Genomic DNA, 18179 nt, shown 5'->3' with positions numbered 1-18179 from the left:
ATTTTTCTATGCTAAATATCCCTTGATTTTTTGTCCCATAATTCTTCTCATTTTAATTATCTTATCAACATGGTGAAGTGCATCGGCTTGCCTTGTGCGAATTATTTTTTATTGATAACAACATTGGCATATACACTGATCAAAACAGGACGATACAAAAAAACTGACAGCTCTATATATATATTATGAGCTACCTCAGTGCAAGCTGTTTCAGCTGATGCTTGCATAAAGTTCCAGCTCCTCTAAGCAGTTTCTTAACCCCACCCATGATGGTGCCGCATCCTTACGTGGGTTAACAGTTAACCTGGTAGTCCTCAGCTCCGCTGGCTCTCTGGCCCGGACAAAGTCCACCAGCACTCACAGTGAGACATCAGCTGTCTCTTCTGCAGATGTCAGAGCAGGGAGGAAACCAGCGGTAATATCCATTTAGGAACCGTTGCGATCCCGTTGACCTCATTGATGGTAAGCTGCTGTTCATGTCTCCTGAACCTCAACAAAGCTCTTTGAGATGGCCACGGTCGAGTTATATACCAAGGTAAGCCGGCATTCACTGTCAAAACCAATTACTGTGTGACGCGTTGCGCACTAATGATGGATTTGCAAGTATTTATGTGTGCTTCAATGTGCCGAAAAGTAATCATTTATTGAAATATAACAGTGTTCCACATGGTCTAGTTGAAGAATGACAATGCTACAGGGTTATGGTTATAAACGTTTTATGATTTTTCTCTTTTTGTAATACATTTACATTTTTGCATAATTTGATATGGTTTCAAACTCCTACTGGCAGAATCCTACAAAAGCTAAATAAGGGTAGCCTATTGTGATGTGTATTTTGTAAAAATACTATCCCTTCAATTTGAATGAATGGGTAGAAGGAGAAAGTAATAATTACTCAAGCACATCCGAAAGCACAGACAGATGACCGGTGTTAATTTTTAACCCACTGTAAAGGTCTTATGTGCTGAGGAGGGACAAACGTGGCCTTGGTGAGGTCGGTGGTATTTTAGAACATTCATCCAGAGAGTGTCTGAGAGAAAACGACAGTTATGTGTTATGGAACATGGTTTCCTCCATCTACAGCTAAACCTGATGTGCTCTGGTTTCAGTAAATCAAAGGGGTTTTAAATGTATCTGGGTGTGTGTGTGTGTGTGTGTGTGTGTGTGTGTGTGTGTGTGTGTGTGTGTGTGTGTGTGTGTGCGCTCTGCTCTTAGGGCGCGACGGTGTGGATCCCCGACCCGGACGCTGTCTGGGTCTCAGCCCAGATCCTGGAGACCTACAGAGCCGAGGACCAACACCTGCTGCTGCTGTTGAATGATGGCAGGGTAAGACACACACACGCACACACCCTCAAACACACGCACACACGACGTGCACACACGTTCAAACGCACGCTCAAGCTCATGCTCGAACACGCACACGCTTCAACAGAAAACGCTCGAAACCACACACACACACACACACACACACACACACACACACACACACACACACACACACACACACACACACACACACACACACACACACACACACACACACACACACAATACAACAAGGATTCTCTGGTTTCAAGATATAGCCCATGGGGTTAAAGGGTATCAGACTGGTTGTTAGAGTTATACTTCAACCACTCTTAGACGTCGGCCATTTTAATATTCTTCCCTTTTATTCATGCTGTGTTTACACCCTTCTTACACAATTCTCTTTTCGAGAGTCCAGAGTTTTTCTCTCTCGACTCGACTAAACTTGTTGCGTGGATAAAGTAGAGAAAACCCCCCTGAACATCTCCATCCCCGAGGCCCTCAGAGCACCCCTCTGTCCCCAGGAGGCCCGCCTGCCGGCCGCGGCCCCCAGCGAGCTCCCTCTCCTGGGGAACCCCGCCATCCTGGAGGGGGCCAACGACCTCACCGCCCTCAGCTTCCTCCACGAGCCCGCCGTGCTGCACAACCTCCGGGTCCGCTTCCTGGACTACAGCAGCATCTACACCTACTGCGGTGAGGGGGCCGAGGCAGGGGGCTTTCATTCTGAAGAGTGTATCTGTGCATTCAAGGAGGTGACTTGGGTGAGGTGGGGGGTTAAAAGACATGAAGCAACACCGTATGGGCAAAATGTGAACAAAGAAGTAAAGCAAGACTGTTATCAAAGATAACTACACACAGAGATATTAAGAACTTTAAATTAAGATGCTTTGATGATGATGATGATGATGATGATGATGATGATGATGATGATGATGATGATGGAGATGATAACAAGGAGGGAGGAGGGAGTTGAAAAATTTGAATTTTATACTTGCTAGGATTTTAGGCAAATCCTAGCAGGCAGCTTGTGTGTGTGTGTGTGTGTGTGTGTGTGTGTGTGTGTGTGTGTGTGTGTGTGTGTGTGTGTGTGTGTGTGTGTGTGTGTGTGTGTGTGTGTGTGTGTGTGTGTGTGTGCGCGCGTGCGCGTGTGCGTGCGCGCGTGCGTGCGTGCGTGCTACTGCTTTTAATGAGCTTTTAATGTCTCCTTTATAGTCCCATATATGTTTGGTTTAAGGTTCACTAAAGAGAGACGTCCATAACTTGATCGTAAAGGACGGGACACACAGTCCTCCGGCCATCGTTCAGACTTTATAGGGTTGGGAACACTGTGTGGGCATTTTACCCATCAACTACGATTGATGAACTGATAAACTTCAAATTCTGGAGCTTAATGTAAGCATTTATTGTATGCTGTACGTCCATGCACTTAAAAATAGCATTGTGTAATATCTTATCCTAGCTATATTTGTTGAATACGGGGAATGGGTTAACCTAGCGATTGTTTGTGCTTGGCACTTGGTTCCATGAACATCCTTACTGTACCGACAGCGATATATTGTTTCTCCTTCTTCTGACAAATGTACTTCTTGTAAGTCGCTTTGGATAAAGTAATCTGCTAAATGCACCGAATGTAAATTCACCCTCACAACACGCAGCTGAGAGAATGTTTGAATATGTACGTGCACCAACCGGTATAACAGTTTTTGGTGTAGTTTCAGGAAAAGGAAGAAATACTTGCACACAATACTGTGCATGTTTCCACATGTTTCTAAGGGAATGGATCTTGAGTTCTAAACATTTTTGCCTGAATTCTCCCGTTGATGCCGTCACTGCTCAGGGATCGTGCTGGTCGCCATCAACCCCTACGACCAGCTGCCTGTGTACGGCAAGGAGGTGATCGACGCGTACAGCGGCCAGGACATGACCGACATGGAGCCCCACATCTTCTCCGTGGCCGAGGAGGCCTACCGCACGATGACCAGGTCAGAGGTCGGGGGTCGCACTATAAGGGTCAACCCAGTCGGACTCCTGTTAACCAATCTGTGGTTTGGACTTTAAGGACTTGGGAGGCCTGCCTCAAAGTGTGTTATTTTAAATCTCTAAATATCGAAACATTTCTGTTTTGCATTATTATGCATTATTATATTATTCTACCATCTTAAATATATCTTCTTTCTTTTTCTGCGTTTTACAATTCCGATTTTCATGATCTTTAAAGATTGTCCTTTTAATGTTTTTATATGTGGACATAAATAATCTTGCCTTCCCTTGGTTTGGGAGTAGATGGGTTAAAGCTCCAAACAAACACGAAGCCATCTTGTGTCGAGGCGTCACACGCAGAGGCACGCCACCGGCCCGCCTCTGAGCCTGTGCCGTCGTGTGTGTCCTTCCTCTTCCTCCAGGGAGGAGGAGAACCAGTCCATCATCATCAGCGGGGAGTCGGGGTCGGGGAAAACCGTCTCCGCCAAGTACACCATGCGCTACCTGGCCGTGGTGGGGGGGGCCTCGGAGCAGACCAGCGTCGAGGAGAGGGTGCTGGCCTCCAACCCCATCATGGAGGTGGGGCAGGGGGCGGGCTGATCGCACCGAGGCTCACGGGACCAGAATGAATGAACGAATGATGGCTGAATGAATGAAGATGTGGACGAATGAACGGATGACCAAACACAATAACCAAACATGCATGAATGGGGCAGGAGTAGTGGCAGTAACTCAGGAGGTGGAGCGGGATGACCGGTAACCGGAAGGTTGCTAGTTCGATCCCCGGCTCCTCCTAGCTGAGTGTCGAGGTGTCCCTGAGCAAGGCACCTCATCCCGACTGCTCCCGATGAGCTGGCTGTCGCCCTTTGGGGTTGACTCCGCCGTCGGTGTGTGAATGAATGGATGTAAGGCGCTTTGGAAAAGCATCAGCAAAATCACCAAAAAAATTATTAAACAATGAATGGATCGATCGATGCCTCAATGGATGGACGGATGGACAGATTGATTAGTCCAGCTCATTCGGTCATGGTTCAATTGTTCACTGATCCTCAGAGCGTTACTGAGGTTCTGCTTGTTCCCCCGCCAGTCGATTGGAAACGCGAAAACCACTCGCAACGACAACAGCAGCCGCTTCGGAAAATACATCGAGATCGGCTTCGGGGTGACGGGGGAGATGTTGGGGGCCAACATGCGGACCTACCTGTTGGAGAAGTCCAGGGTGGTGTTCCAGGTGAGCCTCCGGCCGAACGGTTCATAGAACAGCACTCACCAGACACCATAAGGTGGAGGTCAGCACGTCTTTAACCTTCACTTCCTTCAGTGTACAACACAACTACAATAAATGGACTGCGTTTATATATGGTTATAACCAGTGGCCACTCAAAGTGCTTCACAATATTGCCCAACGTTCACTTAATCACGCACACATTCACACGCCGACAGCGGCGTCAGCCACGCACGGCGACAGCCAGCTCGTCGGGAGCAGTCAGGGTGAGGCGTCTCGCTCAGGGACACCTCGACACTCTAGCTAGGAGGAGCCGGGGGTCGAACCGGCGACCTTGCGGTCACCAGCCAACCCGCTCGACCTCCTGAGCTAACTGCCGCCCCAGAGCCCAATCAGGCTGTGTTGTTCTCCGCAGGCTCCGTCGGAGAGGAACTACCACGTCTTCTACCAGCTGTGTGCCTCCCGGGCGCTGCCCGAGATGAGAGCTCTTAGACTCGGTGAGATCCCTCTTAGAACCAGGGCCTTGGGGCGCTCCGGTGATTCACAGGGTGGACTGCGCACCATTAAGGCCCACTCCTTAACTGTAGCGACCGGGGTTCGATTCCTGCCCGCGTGGTCCTTTTCTGCATGTCTTCCCCTCGATGTCCCATACCTTCCTGTCGTACTCACCCTTCAATAAAAACGATAAAACATTCAAAAATAAATGTTTAAAATAAATTAATAATTTATAATCTAACCCTGATCCCATCTTCATCGCCGGGCTGTTCATATCGCGGTCTTCTGGCCAAAGACCAGATGTGGATCAGATGTGACACCGCACATTGATCTCTTGGCTCACTGTTTGACGTGAAACAATTCCATAATCCACACACTGCTCGGAAAGGATTCGTGTCACTTGTAGCTGATAATTTGATATTTGGTCCAACAATGTGGTCTCAGTGACTTTTCACTCCAAGCGCACGTCATTGAGTGTCATTTCTCACAGCAGGAAGACTGGGTATATTTATGATTGTGAATGTGTTGTATGTTTGTGACCCTTCTGCAGACTCTGCACAGCATTTCCACTACACCAACCCGGGAGGAGACATGGAGATACCGGGGAACGATGACAAGGCAGACCTGGAGCGCACCCGCAAGGCCTTCACCGTCCTTGGTGTGGTGCTCCACAAACACACACAAACACGCACGCACGCACGCACACAAACACGCACGCACGCACGCACACAAACACGCACGCACGCACGCACGCACGCACACACACACACACACACACACACACACACACACAGACACACACAGACACACACACACACACACACACACACACACACACACACACACACACACACACACACACACACTCGGACTCACACTGACACTCACACTCACATACGCACTCTCACTCAAACTCAGTCACTCACTAAGTCACTCACTCAATCAGTCAGTCAGTCAGTCAGTCACTCACTCACTCTCACCACACACACAGAAATACCCCAAAAGACTAAAAAGCTGGTTCTACTATGCAGCAATTAACTGATAAAATTAATTCGCCAAAGAAAAAACACGAAAAAACATGGAACCTGAGTTGACCATGAGAATACAACGCCCCCTGTGTTGAACCTGCAGGGGTGCGGCCCCACCAGCAGATGGAGCTCTTCACCATCCTGTCAGCTGTGCTGCACTTGGGGAACGTCGACATCCAGGCCAGCGGCAGAGGGGGCGATCGCAGTTACATCGACGTGAGGACTCCGGTCTTTTGCTCTCCTGGAAGCCAACCGCTCCCTGACCACCTGTCAGCTCAGTCCTCCCTCTCACTCCCTCTCTCTGTCCGTCCGTCCGTCCCCCCGCATCCCAGCCAGCAGACAGATCCCTGGCCGTCTTCTCCATGCTGTTAGGAGTGGACGGGCCCCAGATGGCCCACTGGCTGTGCCACCGCCGGCTGGCCGTTGGGGGAGAGATGCTGGTGAAGCCCATGGCCGGTCAGCGAGCCCTGGAGGCCCGGGACGCCCTGGCCAAGCACATCTACGGCCAGCTCTTCACCTGGACGGTGCACCGGCTCAACGCCGCCCTGCACGCCCCCCGCAGCCGGCCCAAGTCCTTCATCGGGGTGCTGGATATCTACGGGTGAGCGGGGGGGTCCGGTGGCTGGCTTCACACCGCTGGGGGTCATGCTGGTGGGGGGGTGAGATCACAGCCTGATTCATACTTTTTTGGTGACGACAACGTCTCCCCTGGCAGGTTTGAGACCTTTGACCGAAACAGCTTTGAGCAGTTCTGTATAAACTACGCCAACGAGAAGCTGCAGCAGCAGTTCAACCGGGTAGGTCGGGACTGCTCGGGATGTGCTTGTGTGTTGAGAGGCCGGGTCATCGGGGTTTCCTCACTGGTAGGGGTGCCTGCATGTATGTCTGCATGTATTTAGGTCAATTATGGCACCCACTGCACTCCTGGTCATCCCTGGAAGGAGGGATCCCCCACTCTGCGTTACTCCTCAATATTTCTTCCATGTTGATTAAGGGAGTTTGTTCGTGCCCTCTGGGCCAAAGGGGGGGGGGGGGGGGGGGGGGGGGGGGGGGGGGTGGCATCAATAGTTGGCCTCCTAAGCCCTTTGAGACTGATTAATGGCTATGCAACGACAATTGAATTAACGTTTGGAAGTTTAAATTCCAATCTAAAATAGACTCATCATGGAAGTATGGATGTGTAACTAACTGGTCCCCATCACCTCTGTCGTCCGGTCCTTTGTGGCGTGCAGCATGTGTTCCAGCTGGAGCAGGAGGAGTACGTCCGGGAGGAGCTGGCCTGGAGCAGGATAGAGTTCAGCGACAACCAGCCCTGCATCGACCTGATCGAGGGACGCCTGGGACTACTGGACCTGTTGGATGAGGAGGGCAGGGTCAGCACTCCTTACTAGGACACACACACACACACACACACTAAACACACACACACACACACACACACACACACACACACACACACACACACACACACACACACACACACACACACACACACACACACACACACACACACACACACACACACACAGGTTCCCTGAAGCTTGAGGTTGACTGTAGACCACCCTCTTTGGTTGACATGGATGCCTGAATCCTGTGTCTTCCATCTAGATGCCAAAGGGCTCCGATGAGAACTGGGCGATGAAGCTGTACGACCAGCACTACTGCTCCAACCCTCACCCGCACTTCAGTAAGCCTCGGCTGTCCAACAGCGCCTTCATCCTCCTGCACTTCGCCGATGAAGTAAGTCCCGTCCACAGACCGAGATCAACGGTGGCTGAAATCCCTTCATCCCCTTTTTTTGTGCTCTCGATCTAATGGAGAAATTACAGAAGAAAATCAGGCAAAATGTGCTCTTTTTTTTTAAATTCAGAATTCTGACTTGATTTCAGAGTTCTTATTTTAAAGTCAAAATTCTGAGATGAAAATCAGAAAAAGTAAAAAATAATCACATGTGGCTCAAATCGTCTACGGTAAGTAATGGATGAGTTTTTATCGTTCTATACATTTATGTGTATTCAAATGTCAGGTTCAATATGAGTGCGGTGGCTTCCTGGAGAAGAACAGAGACACCGTGTTTGAGGAGCCTATCAATATCCTCAGAGCGAGTCAGGTACTCTCTCTCATGTCTAATCCCTGGTCTGTATATGTATTTGTGTGTGCGTGACATTTTGCATTCATGTGTGTTCGGGTCTCCCTGCCGCTACAACGGCTGTTATTTCAGCCCCTGGGGGGTAACAGTTGGGGGGGGGGTTCTGTTGTGCTGTTCTCCTGCCAGTCAGAGCTGGTGGCCGAGCTCTTCCAGCACCCCGCCCCGGGGGACTGTGAGGCCGTAGCAGGCGGGACTTCCTCCTCTCCGACCAATGGGAGCCTTCGATCGGGGAGGAGGAGCCACAAGGAGCACAAACTGACCGTGGGATTTCAGGTAAAGATATCTTCATCTCCATCAGCCTCGGAGTAAAACGCGCCCCCCCCCCGCCCCCCATCCGTCACCGGCTCAGCCGTGACTTTGTCAATAGTAGGGTTTGTGTTTTTTAAAGCAGTGGTTCCCAAATGGGGGTACGTGTGCCCCTAGGGGTACCTTCGAGTACTGCAGGGGGGCACACAGAAAATTAAAAATTGAATAATAAACCAGAGCAAGTTTCAATTTTGAAACCTTAAAGCAAATCCTTTTTTACGTCAATAAGCGTGTAGAGGGGGGCGGGGCCTTGCTCAAGGTAGACGGCGGACGTCGGGGTTCGAAACCCAGAACCATATGTCTGGAGTCCAATGCCCTAACCGCTGGCCTCCCCTTTAACCCTGTATCTGTGTGTGTGTGTGTGTGTGTGTGTGTGTGTGTGTGTGTGTGTGTGTGTGTGTGTGTGTGTGTGTGTGTGTGTGTGTGTGTGTGTGTGTGTGTGTGTGTGTGTGTGTGTTCTTTGTGTTGTGGGGCCCTGTAGTTCCGCCAGTCGCTGCAGCAGCTCATGGGCACGCTGAACAGCACCACCCCTCACTACGTCCGCTGCATCAAGCCCAACGACCTGAAGGAGCCCTTCCTGTACGACCTCCACCCCCCGGCTCCTGTCATTGGATCTGAACAATAAGCCACGAGCGGAATAGCTCCCTCCCCTCTTTGCTCAATGTTGCATGTGTGTGTGTATGTGTGTATGTTCGGGTGTGTGTGTGTGTGTGTTTGCATGCGTGCCTGTACCTGTGTGTGTGTGTGTTTGTGTGCCTGTGTGTGTGTGTACGTGTGTGTGTGTATGTGTGTGTTTGTGTGTGTGTGTATGCGTGTGTTTGTGTGTATGTGTGTGCGTACCGGTGCCTGTGTGTGTGTATGCCTGTGTGTATGTGTTTGTGTGTGTGTGCATGCATGCCTGTGTGTGGCGTGCCTGTGTGTGTGTGTCGTTAGGTTTGACCCCAGGCGGACGGTGCAGCAGCTCCGGGCGTGCGGGGTTCTGGAGACGGTCCGCATCAGCGCGGCCGGTTTCCCCTCCAGGTAGCACACACCTGGGCAGCCTCGGCCGGCCCCCACCCTGGGCTGTACCTCAGAGCTTTAGAGCGCTCTCCTTGGGTGGGAGACGGGGGAAGGGGTTAACCCAACAACTGTTAGTGTTTGGCACTTGGTTCTATAAACATCCTTACAGTACTGACAGCGATATATATTGTTGTTTCTCTCTCTTCTGACAAACGTACTTATTGTCGGGTCGCTTTGGATAAAAGCGTCTGTTAAATGCCCTGAATGTGAATGCAAACCTTTCATTTAATTTCTTTAGGAATCTTAGTAGATGCATATTTGTGCCGATCCTTGTCTGAGTCCGGGATTGTACTCAAACTCAACCACCTACTCAGGTTGTGTTAAGACCTCTAAGGTCCAATCCCATTTCTACCCCTTACCCCTTCCCCTTACCCCTCCCCCTTGGGGGAGGGGTAAGGGGAAGGGGTAAGGGGTAGAAATGGGCTTAGGCCTTAAGTGACAGCACCTCTCAGACGCTACAGTCCCTAAAGGAGACTGAAGCGTCTTCACGGCCGTCTCCCTCGGTCAATGTTCCCGTCTGACCTCCCGCTGCTCCAGGTGGACGTACGGGGACTTCTTCCAGCGCTACCGCGTGCTGCTGCTGCGGGGGGCCGCCCCCCCCCGGGACCAGGAGCCGGTCCAGGCGGCGTGCCGGCGCGCCCTGTGTAGCGAACCCCAGCCGGACAATGGTGAAGCTTACAGATGTTTCAGAAGCCTTTATTTACGTTCAGCCGTCAGCCTTGTTTTGAGCATAAATATTCCTTTCTTCGCATCTTTCTTCATAAACACCGTAAGAGCTACAGGACAGATAAATAACATTAATTAGCTCTTACACATATACAACTATCGCCATGAAGATAACATTAGCGCGGCTGTACAGCAACAACACATTTAAACACATTTTAAGTAATATAAAGTCTTAAACAAATTAAACACACAATACCTTGTTCCCATTCCAGCTAGGCACTTATTAATTACTACAAATTGTTATGCAGAGCAACCGTTTGTAGCCTGAATTCCTTCCGTAATTACACGTAATAACCTTTTCGCGCGATCTCCTTCAAGTCAAGTTACCTACTGTAGATTCAAACTTCCTGCGTCAAAATAAAAGACCCATGACGGCAAAATACAGTATCAAAATAAAAGCATGGAGAAAGTGGTTATTTTAACAGACCTTCATAAGAATTATTTACACTCCCACCAATCATGAGTCCCTAATGGAACAGTATACAGTTAACATTAAACACGAATGATTTTCTAACAAAAAAAATGACCTTCCTCATGAAAGTGCAAAAAAAACAAATTATGTAAAGAGAGAACAAGTTTAATTAGTCTCCAATAGCAGGACTAGCCTTTGGACAGGGCGCTCGACTTCAGACATCTTATGGAGACGCTCTCCTTTCTTGCCAAGATTCCTGTCACCGAGGCAGATCTTAACTCTCCTTACTAGTCCGTCTTTGTCAATAGTAGTTTCTAAAACTCTACCTAATCTCCACTCGTTCCTGTGTGCATCCTCTCCTTTCATCATTACGATATCTCCAACTTGAAGATTTCTCTTCGGTGCATGCCAACGTTGTCTGAGAGAGATGTTGGCCAGGTATTCCTTTCGCCATCGACTCCAAAACTGTTCTGCCAGGTATTGAACATGTCGCCACCTTTTCTTGCCATACATGTCCTCTCTGACGAACTCGCCTGGAGGTGGTAAGGCCCTGACAGTTTTCATAGTCAGAAGATGATTAGGTGTGAGTGGCTCAAGACTATGAGGATCACTGAGGTTGTCAACAGTCAGTGGTCGACTGTTGACGATTGCCATAGCTTCATAGAGAAAAGCCCGCAGTGAAGCATCATTTAGCCTTCCAGAGGAAAGAGCAAGCGTGGACCTTAGAACGCTTCTCACCGTCCTAATCTGTCTCTCCCAAACACCTCCGACATGGCTTGAATAAGGTGCATTCATGCAAAAGTCACATTGTTTTTCAGCAAGGAATACAGCCAGCCGGTCTGCATCAACTTCCTTTAGAGCTTCCTTAAGTTCGTTTTTGGCTCCAACGAAGTTGCTACCTTGATCGGACTTGATCTGACGAACAGCACCACGCATAGCAATGAAGCATCGGAGGCCATTGATGAGGGCGTCTGTGGACATGCCATCAAGCATCTCAATATGAATGGCACGGGAGCTAAAGCAAGTGAAAAGTAGACCATACCTCTTGTTCTCCTTTCTTCCTTGCTTCGTGAGGAATGGACCAAAGCAGTCCATTCCACAGAAGGTGAAGGGGGGTGATGGTTCCACGCGTTCGGGGGGTAGATCAGCCATCCTTTGCTCTTCCGTTGGTTTCCGGTGCCGTCTACAGGTGACGCATTGACGAATGTGCGATGCTACTGCCCTGTTGATTCCTGGAATCCAGTAGCCGTGGGACCTGATCTCATTGAGGGTGAGGCCTTTACCTTGATGTTCGATTCTTTCATGGTGATGAGCAATGATCATTTTTGTAATGTGATGATCTTTGGGAATGATTGCAGGGTGCTTGATGGAGTTGGGAAGAGAAGAGTTGCACAGCCTTCCTCCCACCCTGAAGACACCATCTTTATCGAGGAAGGCATCAAGAGAGTGTAGTGAATTGTGAGAGGGTAGGGGGACCCCTTTGCTCAGCAGTTTCAACTCTTCTTGGTACACGTTTTTCTGCAGGTCTTTGATTATGCAATGTTCTGCATCTTCTCGTTCTGTTACAGTGGTGAGGTTGTTTGATCTGTTCTTTCTGATGCGCCTTAAAAGGCGTGCAACAGCTCGAATAGCCAGTGACCAAGATGAGAACTTAGATAAACGATCAACAAGGCTCGCTTGCTCTGTAGTTCTTGTGTTAAGTACCAAAGCACTTCTGACCTCTGGGTCTCCAATTATTAACTCTGGAATTTCATCTGCCGGCGGCTTCATTTCCTTGTGCCACAAGAACTTGGGTCCAGTGAACCAGGTGGATGACAAAAGCTCGCTGGGAGTCAAGCTCCTGGAAGCATGGTCAGCAGGATTCTCATTGGTTGGAACATATCTCCATTGTTGAGGGTCTGAGCTGAGGTGAATCTTCTGAACACGGTTAGCCACAAAGGTGTGGAATCGTCGTGCTTCGTTTTTTATGTATCCCAAGACCACCTTAGAATCGGTCCAGAAGACCTCCTCAGTGTCAGCTGATCCAAATTCCTCCTTGAGCATGTTGCTCATCTTCACAGAGACAACTGCAGCCGTCAGTTCCAATCTTGGAACAGTTGTAACTTTTGATGGCGAGACGCGTGATTTTCCTACAACTAAGGCACAGTGAACGTCTCCCTCCTCATTTTGTAGTCTCAAGTATGAACACTGACCATAACCCTTCAAGCTAGCATCTGAGAAATGATGCAGCTGTGTCTTCAAAACCTTCCCAAATCCAGCTGGTGAGTAAGTGCGGGGTATAGTGACATTATCCAACTGAGCTAGATCATCTCTCCATTTTTCCCATTTTGGACGGAGCTCGTCAGGGAGAGGATCGTCCCAGCCTGTGCCTCGCCTACACATCTCCTGAAGAATGATCTTCGCTTTGAGCAGAACTGGCGCCACGAACCCGAGAGGATCATACAAGGAGGCAACTGTAGAAAGAATGCCGCGACGTGTTGCCGGCTGATCCTTGAGGCTGACACTGAGACGAAAATGGTCGGACTCCACATCCCATTGAATCCCCAGGGCTCTCTCAAGCGGCAGTTCATCGAACGTGAGGTCCATATTCGTCACATTGATTGCTCTTTCAGAGGGCGGTATACTTTCTAGGACATTTCTCTCATTTGACACAAATTTGTGTAATCGGAGTCCACCCATGGCACAGAGTTCACGAGCTTCTCTGGCAAGCTGAACAGCTTCTTCGGTGCTGCCAGCACTGGTGAGGCCATCATCAACATAGAAATCCCTCATGATAAACTGTGAGCCTTTAGGGTAGAGGTCGCCATTCTCCTTAGCTAGATGCTTCATCCCGAAGTTTGCACATCCAGGGGAGGAGGCTGCACCGAACAGATGCACCTTCATACGGAACTCACTGGGCGGTGAGTTCAAGTCTCCTTGCTTCCACCAAAGAAAGCGCAGGTAGTTGCGATCAGCCTCATCCACATGGAATTGATGGAACATTTTTTCAATGTCACACATCAAAGCAACAGGGTAACGTCGGAAGCGGATAAGAACACCGCTCAAGTTGTTCAGCAAGTCAGGCCCTGAGAGGAGATGGTCGTTCAAGCTGGTTCCTTTGTGTCTGGCAGAGCAATCGAACACTACACGAAGCTTATCTGGCTTCTTTGCGTGCCGAACACCATGATGGGGAATGTACCATCTCTCAACTTCACTCCCACCGTCTTCGATCTGCTCTGCATCTCCCCTTTCGATGATCTCCTCCATGAACTTGACATACTGCTCCTTATACTTTTCATCCCGCTGCAGTTTTCTTTTGAGGTGGTTGAGGCGTATCATGACTGAGTTTTTGTTGTCAGGCATACTGGGTCTTTTTTTGAAGGGTAGAGGCATTTGGTAATGGCCATGTTTGTTTTTCTGTATGCCCTCATTTAGCTTGTTGAGGAAGGTGATGTCATCTTGTGACACTGTTTTGCTGTCTTCACTATCATCCTTGAAGTCAGATTCCAGAATGCGAATAGCGTCGGCCGGAGTTACCGGAGGCAGTACTTTAATGGAGATTTTGTGGCACAGGCGACTTGAGCTCGGCGGATCATAGCTTTGCGATGAGCGCCCCACAATACTCCATCCTAAGTCTGTCCGTACAGCATAAGGTTCCTCATCTCCTCCTAGAATAACCTGCCTTGGTGCCATGGCTCTAGAGCAGTTATAGCCTATCAGGAGCCCTATTTCACAGTCCTTCAGAGGTTGGATTTCTTCTGCTATTTCTCTGAGGTGACTCCATTGCTTAGCCGTCTCACAAGTGGGAATATGAGCACGGTTTACAGGTATGCAGTCCTTTGAGTAGGCAACTGGGAGATCAAACTGAATTGCAGAGCTGTATCCCCTTACACAGAGGCCGAAAACACTCTCACTTGAGAGAACCGTGTTCATTCCACTCATGGTCGTCAGCTTCAACTTCACTGGATACTTGTCAGCATTTAGACTGTCACTCACTTCTTGGTCGATGAATGTTGTATCGCTTTGAGTGTCAAGTAGAGCGTAGACAAGTCTCTCAGCAGTTGGGTTGTTTTTGGATGACACCCACACTGGCATCACCATCGATGTGTAGGATGAGCCTTCGCCTGCAACACTGAGCGACGTTGCAGCAGCTCTTTGATTTGTCGCTGCTTCTGATGAAGACTTCTCCTTCCCATAGTTGTAATCGTGGAGGGCCGTCGGATGTTTTCCTTTACAGTTGTCGCAACAGTGGCGATGACGACAGCTTTTTGCGCTGTGGCCGAATTTTAGGCATCCGTAGCAGAGTTTCTTCTCCTTTACATAGTTCCGTCGCTCTACCAACAACATTTCTGTAAACTTGGGACACGCATGAAGCTGGTGTCTATTATCTTGACAGAGAATACATGTTTTTCTCTGTTCTGACCCTTTGTTGAAGATGTCCGTAGCTGCTTGAGTGGTGTAAACACTGGCCTGGTTTGTCTTTGTGTCTCTGAGATTTCTCTTTTCAGCGTTAGAGTCTGATGAGCGAAGAGCATAAAGCGACGTAATTGGATTGCAGGCAATCTCAGCTTCAGTTGACACAAATATTGCAAAGTCCTTGAAACTTGGGAATTCTTGCCTATCGTTCAGGCTTCGTGTGGCTTGTCGGTTCCAGCGTGAAGCTGCCCAGTCTGGTAGTTTATAGACAAGCTTCTGGTTTTCCTCGCAGTCGTTTAATATGTCGAGACCCTTGACATGAGGCATGGCATCTTGACAGGCATTTAGAAAATCAGAGAAGTTTCTGAGTCCCTCGGCATCTTTAGGTTGTATCCTAGGCCAATTGGTAAGCTTCTCTCTGAATGCTCTCTGAATGGCAAAGGGCTGGCCGAAGCGACGAGTGAGCTTGTTCCAGGCATCCTGGTAGGCTTCATCATCGTTTCGGAAAAAGGTGCCATCTAGCACCTGGCGTGCTGGGCCGGCAACATACTTCTTCAAATAATAGAGTTTTTCAGCTGGAGTGATAGCTCTTTGGTCAATGAGCGAAGAAAACGATGCTTTCCATTCAGTGAATCGTATTGGATCACCATTGAAGACGAATGGCTCTGGAACAGGGAGCCTATTCAAGGCTATGCTGTCTTGAAAGACCTGAGCCAGTGAGGAAATGTCTTTATGAGAGGGTGTTGCAACATGGGATGGCGAGACGGCAGTTACAGGCACGTTCGTTGCTTCCTTATCCTTTTCAATGTTGATGCAGTCAGCAGCTTTATGTTCTGTCTCCTTATTGTACACATTCAGCTTGGCCTTAGCTGCTCGCACTTCCTTCTCTGCCTGCAGTCGCTCCAACTCATACCTTTGTGCCTCTAGAGCTATCCTCTGTTGTTCCTCTAACTCTCGAATCACTTCCCTTTGTCTCTCTTCGGCTATCATCATCTCATAATTGGTTTCCTTCACTGCTAGTTCTGCTGCTGCATCCGCACGCTTGGCCGCCATAGAGGAAGTCATGGAGTGATGGTCAGACTTGCTATGACTTGTCAAGGACGCGGCGGATCCATAGACAGACTTTGCATAGTCACGGTGGAGGAGTTCATGAAGGCGATGTCTTTCCTGCTTCTCGTTAAACTCAACTTCATCATCTATTGCTCTGTTGTGGGCAATGATAATGATTTCTGTGGTGACTGATTCACAAGTATCGACTCGTCGTCTGATATCAGTGGAAGGTGTGGCAAGATCTCGCATTTCAGAATATATGTTCATTATGTCTTCCTTACTTTTCCTAAGTTCTTCCACGAGAGGCCAGAGCTCATCATCTGGCATGTAGGACTTCAGTTGATCTCTTGCTTTTCGTATTTTGAGTTTCCATTGCTCGTACATGGAGAGCAGCCCTTTCTCCATTTTCTTGGCCTCCTCCGCTTGTAGTGCACGCATCTTCTCGGTAGGGTTCCGTGCACGTTCGGAACGTCTGGGACCTCCAGGTGGGTCATCCAGTTTACCTTGGAGATGACTCTGACCTTCTTCCACCACTTCAGTCGTTTCCTTCAGGCATGATGAGTCTGCCACTGAGTGGAGCTCCCTCTGCAAATCCTGAACTTCATGCTGAGAACCAGCCATTTGCTCCTCTGTGTCACTATCATAACCTGACTTTGACATTATCAACTCCTAACTCAGAATTATTAAGCCAGATGAAAACCCTGAAGCAGATAAGATCGAACTCTTAAGCAGTTTAAACATAGAATATCAGAACCCCAGTACAAAAATAACTAGCAGTTACATCAATGTGCAGACACTCAAATAACTGTAAATGTTCAGGTAAATAACATTATAAGCAAAATTTTCAGATAGCATGAAATGCAGTTCAATTTCCCCCTTTTTTTTTTTTTTTTTTTAAATGTCCTTAATTATAAAGAGTCCACATGAATGTGTCCGTCTGTATAAACGTATCAACAGTTCCTTCGTTGCAGATGAGCAGGTGAGCATTAAATGTTCTCTGGTTCAGTTCAAGAAGCTGTTAATGTGTAGCTCACCTCATTGGAAGTACCGTAGACCATATGATATTGGGTAATGCTCAGTTCTGCGTCAATGAATGCGACTGTACTTGACCAATGCACCGAATCCACGAGACCGCTGCCCGGATTGCCGTAGTGGATCATGCGTTGACATGCAGGAACATGTGCTGCTCGATGACTCCATGTGAACAGCATGGGGCGATGTAGCAGCAACAGCAGCAGGCATGCAGTGAAGACCCTCCGTCGTGACCCGTCATGGCGGCAAAAAGTCGTCGAATCGATGTGGGTCAAGCTCTTACTATAGCGAACCCCAGCCGGACAATGGTGAAGCTTACAGATGTTTCAGAAGCCTTTATTTACGTTCAGCCGTCAGCCTTGTTTTGAGCATAAATATTCCTTTCTTCGCATCTTTCTTCATAAACACCGTAAGAGCTACAGGACAGATAAATAACATTAATTAGCTCTTACACATATACAACTATCGCCATGAAGATAACATTAGCGCGGCTGTACAGCAACAACACATTTAAACACATTTTAAGTAATATAAAGTCTTAAACAAATTAAACACACAATACCTTGTTCCCATTCCAGCTAGGCACTTATTAATTACTACAAATTGTTATGCAGAGCAACCGTTTGTAGCCTGAATTCCTTCCGTAATTACACGTAATAACCTTTTCGCGCGATCTCCTTCAAGTCAAGTTACCTACTGTAGATTCAAACTTCCTGCGTCAAAATAAAAGACCCATGACGGCAAAATACAGTATCAAAATAAAAGCATGGAGAAAGTGGTTATTTTAACAGACCTTCATAAGAATTATTTACATGCATCAACAGTCATTCAAAGCGAGGTAGTAATCACACAACCGGACGGTGTAGAAAGTCCCGTCAGTTAAAAATAGTGATGCAGCTTTTAAATCCATGTTAAAATTGGCAGGATATAGAGCTAGTTAGCTTAAAAAAAAACTGACCAATGGTCACAAACAGTAAGGTAAGGTAAGGTAAGGTAAGACTCAATATTTATTGCTTA

The 18179-nt window shown here is 48.4% G+C and overlaps 2 protein-coding genes across 3 annotated transcripts; one reads left to right on the top strand and one right to left on the bottom strand.

Moving 5' to 3' along the window:
- Positions 1–347: 347 nt before the first annotated feature.
- On the top strand, positions 348–10421 carry LOC115555074 (unconventional myosin-Vb). The gene is made up of 19 exons (XM_030371742.1): positions 348–535; positions 1216–1326; positions 1830–1998; positions 3143–3287; positions 3708–3864; positions 4373–4516; positions 4926–5007; positions 5556–5663; positions 6137–6249; positions 6366–6634; positions 6749–6830; positions 7266–7406; positions 7642–7773; positions 8060–8143; positions 8309–8455; positions 8970–9067; positions 9422–9508; positions 10085–10215; positions 10384–10421. Exons 1-19 carry the CDS (start codon positions 509–511, stop codon positions 10419–10421), a joined length of 2265 nt encoding a protein of 754 aa, XP_030227602.1. The 5' UTR covers positions 348–508.
- On the bottom strand, positions 10286–17968 carry LOC115556311 (uncharacterized). Of its 2 annotated transcripts, XR_003978964.1 has the most exons (3): positions 17725–17968; positions 10470–17578; positions 10286–10323 (listed from the first exon to the last, which is right to left on the bottom strand). XR_003978964.1 is itself a non-coding variant. In XM_030373499.1 (2 exons), the coding sequence occupies exon 2, from the start codon at positions 16788–16790 to the stop codon at positions 10851–10853; it is 5940 nt and encodes a 1979-aa protein (XP_030229359.1). In that variant the 5' UTR covers positions 16791–17578; positions 17725–17968; the 3' UTR covers positions 10303–10850. The 2 variants fall into 2 exon arrangements, 1 of the variants encoding a protein (XP_030229359.1); XM_030373499.1 differs by having other exon boundaries at positions 10303–17578.
- Between the last annotated feature and the right edge of the window lie 211 nt (positions 17969–18179).

This window comes from Gadus morhua, chromosome 12, assembly GCF_902167405.1.
Source record: "Gadus morhua chromosome 12, gadMor3.0, whole genome shotgun sequence".
NCBI lineage: Eukaryota > Metazoa > Chordata > Actinopteri > Gadiformes > Gadidae > Gadus > Gadus morhua.
This window is presented reverse-complemented; position numbering and strand designations above follow the sequence as displayed.

What these genes read in the sequence shown, in the direction of transcription:
- LOC115555074 (XM_030371742.1), top strand. Translation starts at nt 509, where the DNA reads ATGGCCACGGTCGAGTTATATACCAAG. An exon ending in CAGCATCTACACCTACTGCG is followed by an intron (nt 1,999 to 3,142) that starts GTGAGGGGGCCG and finishes GTCACTGCTCAG; the next exon opens with GGATCGTGCTGGTCGCCATC. An exon ending in AGTCCAGGGTGGTGTTCCAG is followed by an intron (nt 4,517 to 4,925) that starts GTGAGCCTCCGG and finishes TGTTCTCCGCAG; the next exon opens with GCTCCGTCGGAGAGGAACTA.
- LOC115556311 (XM_030373499.1), bottom strand. Translation starts at nt 16,790, where the DNA reads ATGTCAAAGTCAGGTTATGATAGTGACACAGAGGAGCAAATGGCTGGT.